Source organism: Phlebotomus argentipes, unplaced genomic scaffold, assembly GCF_947086385.1.
Source record: "Phlebotomus argentipes unplaced genomic scaffold, Phlebotomus argentipes genome assembly scaffold_4, whole genome shotgun sequence".
Classification (NCBI taxonomy): domain Eukaryota; kingdom Metazoa; phylum Arthropoda; class Insecta; order Diptera; family Psychodidae; genus Phlebotomus; species Phlebotomus argentipes.
Window position 1 is genome coordinate 2,302,238 of NW_026776174.1, and position 10,342 is coordinate 2,312,579.

At 42.6% G+C, this 10,342-nt stretch overlaps 2 protein-coding genes across 2 annotated transcripts; one reads left to right on the plus strand and one right to left on the minus strand.

Moving 5' to 3' along the window:
• Window positions 1–4,200: 4,200 nt before the first annotated feature.
• LOC132258698 (exocyst complex component 6) lies at window positions 4,201–8,584 on the minus strand. Its single transcript, XM_059756126.1, has 4 exons — window positions 8,556–8,584; window positions 7,756–8,480; window positions 6,079–6,882; window positions 4,201–6,010 (listed from the first exon to the last, which is right to left on the minus strand). Exons 2-4 carry the CDS (start codon window positions 8,473–8,475, stop codon window positions 5,255–5,257), a joined length of 2,280 nt encoding a protein of 759 aa, XP_059612109.1. The 5' UTR covers window positions 8,476–8,480; window positions 8,556–8,584; the 3' UTR covers window positions 4,201–5,254.
• Window positions 8,585–8,648: 64 nt separating this feature from the next.
• LOC132258699 (caspase Dronc) lies at window positions 8,649–10,339 on the plus strand. Its single transcript, XM_059756127.1, has 4 exons — window positions 8,649–8,922; window positions 8,979–9,739; window positions 9,803–9,945; window positions 10,007–10,339. The coding sequence occupies exons 1-4, from the start codon at window positions 8,791–8,793 to the stop codon at window positions 10,234–10,236; spliced, it is 1,266 nt and encodes a 421-aa protein (XP_059612110.1). The 5' UTR covers window positions 8,649–8,790; the 3' UTR covers window positions 10,237–10,339.
• The last annotated feature ends 3 nt before the right edge of the window (window positions 10,340–10,342 follow it).

Here is a 10,342-nt window from a genome sequence, read left to right on the forward strand (position 1 = left end):
AGGTCAATGGCTTGTTGTTTACATTTTGATAACGTGTCCGCTTTTCATGTGAATGTGTCTCCTCAAATTCCGTGTTTCACTTAACTTTTTATGACACCATTTCTGCGTGATTCGTTATGGAGAAGCGAGAGCGAGGCTGGGGATGAAACATGAGGTTTGTGCGGAATACCAAGTCGAGGTATTGATTAACGGAGCACTAATTGAATGATTTAATTAGTGATAAAGGTATAATTAACTATTCAATGCATTAAATTTCATAGAAAGCCAGAACATTCAATCACAGCATTAAATGAAGATTAGCCACAATGAAAAGCTCTGCCAAAATATTTTCACAAGCCTCAAAAGAAATATATAATCAATGTTGTGGTGTTGAAAAGCAAAACTGCGAAAATTAAACGCTGATAAAGCATGAGAATGAAATATATAGAAATAATACTTTATTATCATTGGAAGACAAACCCCAAAAATTATCATTTTGACTTTCAGCCAAAAACCATACAAGCCAATGGAGCTCCTGATAAAATATTACTCAAAGTGCATAAACTAATAAAGAACCACAATGCCAGCAGTTAAAAGCATACGCTTTTTTAACTTCTAATTTCCTAACATTTCACCGCTTTTTGGCTTTTCACAAATGAAATGCATAAAGCAATAATTAATTTCCAACTGTGAAAAGTCCTTCAAATGAAATGAAATGAAATGAAAACACATATCTGTTTACACTCAATTAAAATTCATTTGCAATACGCCTGCGAACATTGCGAAATCCATTATCACAAATCACGATATTTGAGATTACATCGAAGGACTTGGTGAATCACAGCAAAATGTGACTGATATCTCAAAGTTAATCGTACGCAAAATAACGTATATAGAATGTATCATGAGTTGGTTGAGCTTTGAACTTGTGCTGAGAATAATTGCTTTTGCGAAGTTGTCTGTGTGGAAAATAAAAGTGCATCCTCTTGAAAATGTTATTAAGTGGCACACAATCTTTGCCATTTCTCTCGCTGGCGTAAACTTTTCAATATTGATTTAGCGTGACTACGGCGCAAGGGAGGGTAGAGCTTTTCTAAGATTGTTGTGCATCTTGTGATTTCATTTCAAAGTTCCTTTGTCGCCTTTGCGACTCTCAAAATGCCAAGAAAACACGGAGAGAAAGTTTTCGGTTGGAGCTCACGTGCGAGGGGAACAGACAATCTTTCGCTCCTATTCACATGGTGCACACACAACATAAAAGGACATTTAACTGCTTGCGCCACAAATTCGGGATTCTTGTTATTTTTCACCCACTCCACCGTTGCACATCTTCCAGCTCTGCACAATCCATGCACAGTATCCCGAGTGCTTGGGAAACTTCTCTTCAAGATGCTCCCGGAAATCTTACACGCAACTTTTGAGCTTGTGAGCAAAGTGGGAATTTCATCAGGTTCCATCCGACGTCAATGGAGGCTCTCTCCTATTCACCCTTTCCGCCCAGGATAATCCACATTTTGCGACGCCACCACCAATTATTTGGCTCTCTTGTCATCACTCATGTGGCTCAACTTTGGCCCAATTTTCCACGCGAAATCTGCGATAAGAGCGCAATTCTTTGAAATGACTCGGGAAGGGAGGGGGGGTTAAAAAAGAGGGAGGCAACCGGGAATTGAATCTCCTCAATTGGCGTGTTTTTGTGTCACTTTTCAAAGTTTCAACTCTTGGCGTCGCGAAGAAGTTAACAAGCTCCTAAAATTCCACTTCAGCATCTTTTTTACTCGCCCTTCACGAGACACTCGAGCGGATTTTACTCCCAATTCCCAACAGTTAATATTTCAGATACACTTTAGCATGTACAAAAGCAAGCATTTATAAAAGTTCCCAGAGCAAGATGAGAAAGACAAGGGTAAAGAGAAAAATATTTTCTTTTGTAATGAAAACTTTTCCTTAAAGAAATGTTGAGAGAGTGACAGGCAAAAACTAATCATCTTTGCAGAGAAAGTCTCCGGAAGAGGGATTTTTTTAAAAATTATTTTCTTTCACATGAAACACATTCGCGGGAAATATTGACTCTCTTCCTGGCTGGAATCGTCCTTTTGAATTTGTTTGTGAAGTCGCAGCGCAAAAGAGTTGAAAAACATGGGTTTATTGAGACATTTCATTTGCCACACAATCTCTACATATTACGTGCTATTTAATATTCCTTTTATTGGTAAATATGTGGTGATCTGATTACGCTAATTAAAATAAAATTGCGTGTCTTTGATCAGTAGGAAGGTTGGAAAAAAAACGTGGTTTATTTCGATTAAATTGCCAATTTAATAGTATTATTGCTATTGGGGAATATTTGAACAGCATAAATGCGTATATTAATAAATCGGTGTAATTATAGCGGTGATTACGTCTGTTGAAATACATTTCACCCTTTGTAAATAAACCATCAACCATCGACGCATAAGTGGGAAAAATACACGGATTTCAGGGACTTTTTCACCACAGCGCGCTCTAAGCTTTGAGGCATTGTAAATTCCTTCCCACATTGATTTTGCATTAATAAATGTTGATATTGTTTCCTTCACGCCCCGAGAGTCAGGCCCCCTTTTCGCACGCCACAGCAATATAGTGCCCACGAAGGCGGGGGCGGGCGGAAGGGTGTGAAAGGCTGTGGGGTAAAAAGTATGTGTGGATGTGTTTTCGGGGAGAATTATTGCTCTCCGCACATTGTGTCTCAATCCCTCTCACTCGCACCTGCTGCTGCCTTCATGTAATGAGTGTTGAAACATTATTAATTTCTATTTCATTATTTTAACATTAATTTCCATGACATTATGGGGCAAAGTTGGATCTTTTATTTACACCACCCACTACAATGAATATTGCCGCAATAAAATTTCCTTTCTCGCAAACCCACAATTAAACACCTTTTGCGCTACACACCCGCCCCATCATTAAGCGATACCCTGATTCCTATCACCTGGATTTTCCACGCAATAAAAAACATCCGACCCCAGTCCGTATCACTTTGTATGGACGTGTCGGTTTTATCTAGATTTCACAGATATTATAATCGAATTTAGAATGCCTTTAAATTCCTCTCGCACAATCAATACAGCAATTAATGCAGCGCACTAAAGCCTTCGCTATCACACTTGACTGGATTCACTCTCGATCGCACTTGAGTTCCGCCATTTCTGAGCTCCATAGCAAAATGGTGTCACTATCAAGATTTCGATCCACTGTGCGTCTGTTCAGGATCCCATAATGGACTCTCTATTGGATAGTTATCGGTGGATGATGAGGAAGTTCCTGACTCGAGCCACCCTCGCCGTGTGCCTGGCCACGGGCCAAGATGTGTGTTTTGTTCTAGCATCTCACCTCCTCCACCCCACGCCCAATGCACATCCCGTAATCCCGGTTCAGCTGAAAGGAAGGCCATTTTCCTCACGATTAATTGCATCCATTCGACAGGAGCCGAAAGCCTCTTCCTCCATAATTATTGAACTACGAAATTTTACATCAGTTCTGAACTCCGAACAGACGTGTTTGTTCAATCTTCAGCCTTTATGCCTTCTTTCGTGGCATTCATCCAAGAGTCTTCGCTCTTGCACACATAAAGAGAAGAGAGAGGGCAATGTTTTTTTCCTAGCAGCTTCACACACTGTTGAAAAACAACAATAAACAAAATTGCAGTGATTAATGAGTCGAGTCACTTTTTGGGGCACTCATTGCTGTGTAGCGGAAGTAATAACGGCAAAACTGGTCATATTACATGAGGGAATGTTTGGAAATTTGGCTTAAAAGGGAGGTTTTCTTCATTTCTCGGCCACAAAAACTGGATCAATGGCCACGCTTTTCGAGAACAATTAGGGGATAATGTTAATCTTTTATGAGTTTGCCCGGAAAAGGTAATTGTCCCTTAAGAGGATTGAGTGAATAATTTCGTGCAATTACAACTCCTGTGGGGGAAATCACACTCATTATTCTCGTAAAATGATTTGTAAATACAATGATAAACTAACATATTCTGTAGGGGCAAAAGAGACAATTTGACACACAAGATTAGATATCATAAAGACTGTTTGAATAACATGCCGATAAACAAATGATGTGGGAGGAAAATCGACTTTTGTCAACTTGCATATATATAAAAGACTTGACCGAACCATGATTATAAAATTAATTATTTATTTCAATACCAATGCGATTACACATTTTTCTTGTATAACATTTGGGTTTATCGTTTAACGACGCAGCATATAAATATGAATGTAGTGTATTATTAAATAAAGAATAATAATAATAAATGAAAATATTAATAAGCCAGCCAGTTATTATTTTATTTTCGCGATAAGACTCCCCCACCGGCAGTGTATTTGAACTTTTTCATAGTTGCTCATAAAACTGCGCTCCTATTTTGCATTCCCACGTAAAGCAAAAAAGTATATTGACAGCGGGAAAATCCTTTTCTTTTATGACCATCTCCATTATACTCTCACTCTAATAATAATTTAATAGAAGAAGTTTGATTATTACGCTCCTCTTCGCTCATCTCCCATCATTCTGGACACGAGACAACTATCGCCGCAGGCAATCTCTGTTCTCTGTCCAGTCTGACGGCGAAGGCTCTTAGCGGACGAAGGCATATCCGAGGCACGAGAGATGAATCTTCTCTCTCTCTGGTCCTGATTTAATCGACAATAATATGGCCGTAGGCGCATGGAAATAAAATAGTCTGGCAAAATCCTTCTGCGGCCCCTCATCCCGACAATCCTCCGCCCATTGTTATCACTTAATAAAAATCTGGCTGGAAAACTCGCTGGCTTTCATTCACTCCTGCCTCCCACCATCTGCCCGCAAAACTACATGTATTCACTCCACTTTTGGTCTGTCTATATCTCGCGTGTTTATTTTTAGTGGAGCGAGGAGAAATGTGGGCAGAAAAAAGGGAGGAGAAATGAGTGGAAAAATAAAGTCTAATCTGTTATTTTTTGGCCATAAGCCAATATAAACACTTTATCATTAATCTCCTTGAAGATTCCCCATCGGGCCTCCTCGCCGGAAAATCTCCTCTCCTCATTCGCCCAAAATTCATTCCCGGAAAAAGTCCCATTTCTGCTGAAATAGACAATTTTCCCTCCACTGGCCGGAGAGACTTGGCTTAATTAAATGTTTCTCCATTACTTTTCCGGTGTCTGAGGGTGGCGAGACGGAGAGCGAAAAAAGCATCTCTCAGGAATAGAAGTTGCAGTAATGAAATTTACTCACATGAATTTCATTAATTCTGCTTTTCAGCCAACTGTTTGAGTTGCTTGAGGACAGTCTCGAGGAGCTTCTTCTTGTCACGCTCCGACTTCTTCAGCACACTGAACATTGTCTTCTTGTCGGCCTCTCGAATCTTCTCCAAGATTATAATTATTGTCGTCGGCTGCACCAGTGAGTACCTCTTCTCCTCCTTGCCATAGTCATGCAAATATGCACTCCACTCCTCGCTCAGCAGCAGATCCAGCAATTGCCGCAACTCCGCAAAGTACTTCAGCAGTTCGCCCTCCTTCAGGCCCGGCACTGGATCGCTCCCGGCGAACACTTCGCACTGCATCAAGTCCAGACTGATCTGCTGCAGTGCTCCGGTGGAGATTTGCTTCACATCCTCACTCAGCAGCAGACTTCTGATGGCATTGGCGATGTGTTCGCAGGCTCTCTTGCACGCACCCTGCGCCACATTGGGCAACAGTGTGCAGAAGCTCTGAAAGGTGCTCTGCAGAAAAGCAATCATATCCGTGATGAATGGCGATCCATGGCCAATTGGTTCCGCCAATAGCCAGTCATAGCCCTCCAACTCCTCGAAGAAATCATCCAGCTTCGAGCAGAGCTTCTCAGACACCTGCATTTCCGCCTCAGCGCGCGCCACGTGGAACATTGCCGACGGTGCTTGGCTGATATTTTGCTTTGTGCCGGTCATTTTGCACACGAAATCATCCAGAAATGGTCCAGCCTTCTCCAAGTACTGCGTATCAATTATGATTTGAATCACCTGAAAGAATAAACAAATGCCCTCAAGGACTTGCCAAGAGAATACAGGGAGATTAAACAGCTTCTCACCTGCATCAAAGCCAAACTGGGACTGTGGAAAACCGCCGAGAGGCAACCGCTGAAACTTCGCGTAAGCAAAAGATTTGCTGCCTTTCGCACCATTGCGGCCACTTCATTGGGCGACAGAGACAACTCCTCGGAGAACTTCATGCAGGCATACATAAACTCCTTCGCCTGGTGATACACTTCGGGCACCATTTGGGAGAAGGGAAATCTCTTGGGAAACTCCTGACTCTCCAACTGCTCCGAATGGAAGGGAAATCTCTCCAGAATCGCATCGTACTCCTCCTGATCCTCCACCTCCAGTGGCAGAAAGTCACCACGCGCGAGAATCTCCCGGAATTCATTCACCCAGCGCTGCAGCAGCACTTCATTGTAGTGATCGCGCATCTCCAGCAGCAAATCCCAGAGCTGCGTGCATGTGTAACCGTAGGTCTTGAGCGTAGTGATGCTCAGCATGATTAGGTTCTTGATGCGAAGCAGAATATTGGGATCTGTGCACGAAGAGGAGTTCATGCTGAGCACATTCACGGCTCTCGTCAGTGACGCTGACCACAGATCGTCCAAATAGGATCGCGTGACGATCTCACCGCCTGTGTTCATCACATGATCCTCCACGATGAAGAAGCCCACGATTGAGTGAATGTATGTCTTGTAGGCGTCCAAATTATCGTGCATCGTCTGAGGCGCTTGCAAGACTAACTTAGCCTGATCTCGACGCTGCTTTCGCCAGTCATTCTCAAAGTACTCCTTATCATTCAGCACAGTATATATATGCAAACATCGGTACACCGGTGAGAAGTCTATCAAATCCTGCAAGAGGAAAGAAAACCCACACACACACATTGTTGCAAAGTGCAAGTATTCTCCTGAATATTTAATTTACCATAGCATGAAAAATGAAACTTTCTCCCGTGGAAGAAAGTTTTTGAACCATCGAGAATCCCAGAGATTTCCACCCGCTAAACTAATAGAAACTGTTCTCCTTCCGTATTGCCTTCATTGATTTTCCACGTGAAATTAATATTAAATGAGTGCAATATTTCGAAATTGCTCAACAGAGATAAATTACATTGTTCTTCTGTTCGCATTTTGCTTCGGAAAACTTATCGTAAGTTTTAGCCGGCGGATGGGGAAATGTGACTAAATAAGCCGCATAGATGTTCTCATGGAAGTGAAACTTTTGCAAGTGACTATTCTATTACCCTCAAAATGTGTGCATTGAGACAACGAATAGTTATATTTTCTAATGAGAATTATAATTGTTCATTTGACAATGAATACAATTATATAGTGTATGATGAATTTATGAAAGCATTTAAAGCACATGAAACTGAATTAAGCAAATATTTTGAGTCGAGCTTTCAATCTTATAAGCCCGGAAAGGAATAAACTTCTTAGATTTCAAGTTTTACTGAAAATAACACTTTAATAATGTAAAACAAGAATATATCGTTATATTTTCAGTTGTTTTTTCTTGGCTTCTTCAACAAATTAACTTTGGAAATAACTTTATTTTGCTCGTGTTTTTCCCTCAATGAACACAATATGAACGTTTTGCGTAAAACTTTTGCTATTTCTTGGCACTTTTGTGGTTCATTCTTAAGATATCCATTCAATTTATTTCCTTGTAGCAAAAACTAACATCGGAGAACTTGACTAAGAAAAAAAAACTATCCAACTCACCTGGGCACTGAGATCTTCCTCATCCACTGCACTGCCGTTCTTCTCCATGCTCTGATACTCTTCAATGATTGACTTGAGATTTCTCCGCTGCATCTGTCTCGTGTGATTCATCGCCACCTCGCCGATCTTCGGTGAGAACTTCCTGATATTCTCCAGGAACTCCCTGAAATCCTCCTCAGACGACTGCTTGATCTTCTCCTTGAGCTTCGGCACGGCACTCTTCATCTGCGCGGTGAAGCGATAGTTGGCCACTTTGGGCAGATGCTCATTCTCCAGCTGCTCGAGAGTCTTCAGTGCCGGATAGTAGCGCTTCTCGTGCACCTGACGCAGAAGCTTCGAGAAGCACTCCAGCACCGGCAAACAATTCGTCAGGCTCTGAATGGCATTGGCAATGTTACCCTCCACCTGGCGCGCCCTCACGAGCTCCTTGCCGCGCGTCAACAGTCCGGAAGACACTCCAGTGAGGGACTCATTGAGGCTCAACACCTCATTGTTGAGATTCTTCGTCTGTGTGCGCACTTGCAGCAACTCCCGGATGGACTCTATGAAGCCCTGGTAGTAGATGTTGCAAATCCTCTCGATGTCCTTATCGTGATTCCGGATCCGGGCATCAATTTGCTCACACAGCGATGCCTGATCAGTACCCTCGAGAATCGACCGAAAAGTCGGTCCCCAGTAATCGTCCACGGACTCTATGTCCTGTATTGACACGTTGGCCATCGTACCTGAAGTTTTCACGAAAACCAACACATTCCTTGAAGTCTTTTTACGGAAAAATAGAGCAAAACATGTTTATTTACCTTCTCCTGCAGTCGCTTTTCTCCCCCTTGTCAAAATGACACCTTCACTCTGTTCAAAGCCAACTTCACTCTGTCGATCAGTGTCGATAAGCATGAGTCAGACTGAACAAAAAAGGCTTCGGTGTGCAATTTTATTCGCCAATTTTGACTGATTTTTAGTAGAAATTTTAAGATAAAGTGTCCTTATCACCACCAGAAGTTGTGCATTTAGTGAAATTAGTCAAATATCCATGCAATGGATCCCGCGCACAAGGAGAATATCCGTGCCAACACGAAGCGTCTCCTCAATGTTACGGATTATGAGAACTTCATAAGGTGCTGCATAAAAAAGGAAATTATCTCCAATACCATGAGGGAAAATATCGAGGTAGGGACTTGTGGGATGTCCAGGAAGCAGTGGTTATCATGTGCACTGTCTTGCAGAACGAGTGGGGCAATGAGACGGACAGGAAGCAGGCGCTGTGGGAGAAGATTCCGAAGAGGGGCCCCAAAGCCTATGCGAGGCTGCTGGAGCTCTGCAGTGAGAACTATCCGGTGGCTTACACCATCCTCAACAAGTCCACGGGGAAGAATCTCGGCCAGGTGGCGAGTGTGAGCCAGACCAGAGAAGTTTACACACCTCTGGATGAACCAGACATGAAATTGGTCAACGACGGAGCGTGTCTGTCTATGGAAAAGGAATTGCCCAGCGCAATAGTGTTGGAAACATATCCGGGCCCAGTAATCAACCACCTGAATCTCACGGTGAAGAAGTCCAGGAAGATACACAAGAATCCCAAATTGAATGTGTACAAAATGACGTCCCGGAATCGTGGAGTTCTCCTGCTCATCAACATTATTAAGTTCCGGAAAGCGGAGCTGAATCGCAGGGGAGCTGACAACGATAGGGACAATCTCATCTACTTATTCACCGAGTTGGGCTTCACCATTTACTACTATGAAGACATCGAACCGAAGAAGCTCTTCCGATACCTCGAAGCCTTCCAGATGCAGGCAATTCTGGAAAAATACGAATGCTTCGTGTTCGGAATCATGACACATGGGAACATTGAGAACCACCAGACGTACGTGGAGTTTGGCAACGGACAAACCATTCCTCTGGATTCGATTCTGGAACAGTTTTACAACGACAAGTGCTACTCTCTCATAAGGAAACCCAAAATCTTCCTTCTACCTTTCTGCAGGTTAGAGAAATTGCTGACCAGGTGTGTAATCCTGAATGCATTAAAGCTGACTTATCTTTTCAGAGGAAACCATCCTGATCTAGGAGTTTTCGTTCAGAATATCCAACACGACGGCTCTCTCATGATACCCAGCGAAGCTGGTCAGTCTTCAGTGCGTAAAATAACAACAAAGAGTGATATTCTCATTTGCTACGCCACAGTCAAAGGTAAAAGAACAATCAACACTAATTAAAGAGATCTCTAAAGCATTCTCAATTTCCTCATCAGGATACGAGAGCCATCGTCACAGGGACACTGGCTCTTGGTATATTCAGGCTCTGTGCCAAGTGTGGGCAGAAAATGCCCACGACACGGATGTGGAGACCATGATGAAGATGGTGGACACGAAAATGCGAGAAGAGTGGGGCAACACTACGCACACCGTTCAGACAGCCTCAATGGAGAACCTGGGCTTCAACGATGCTCTCTTCCTCAATCCAGGATTCTACGAGGAGTGACGAAACCTTCCATTTTGTGTGTTTTTTTTACTTTACAACGACAAACACTCGTTCCAAACGAAGATATGATTTCAAATCTTTCAAATACTTTGTACGAACTCAGAGA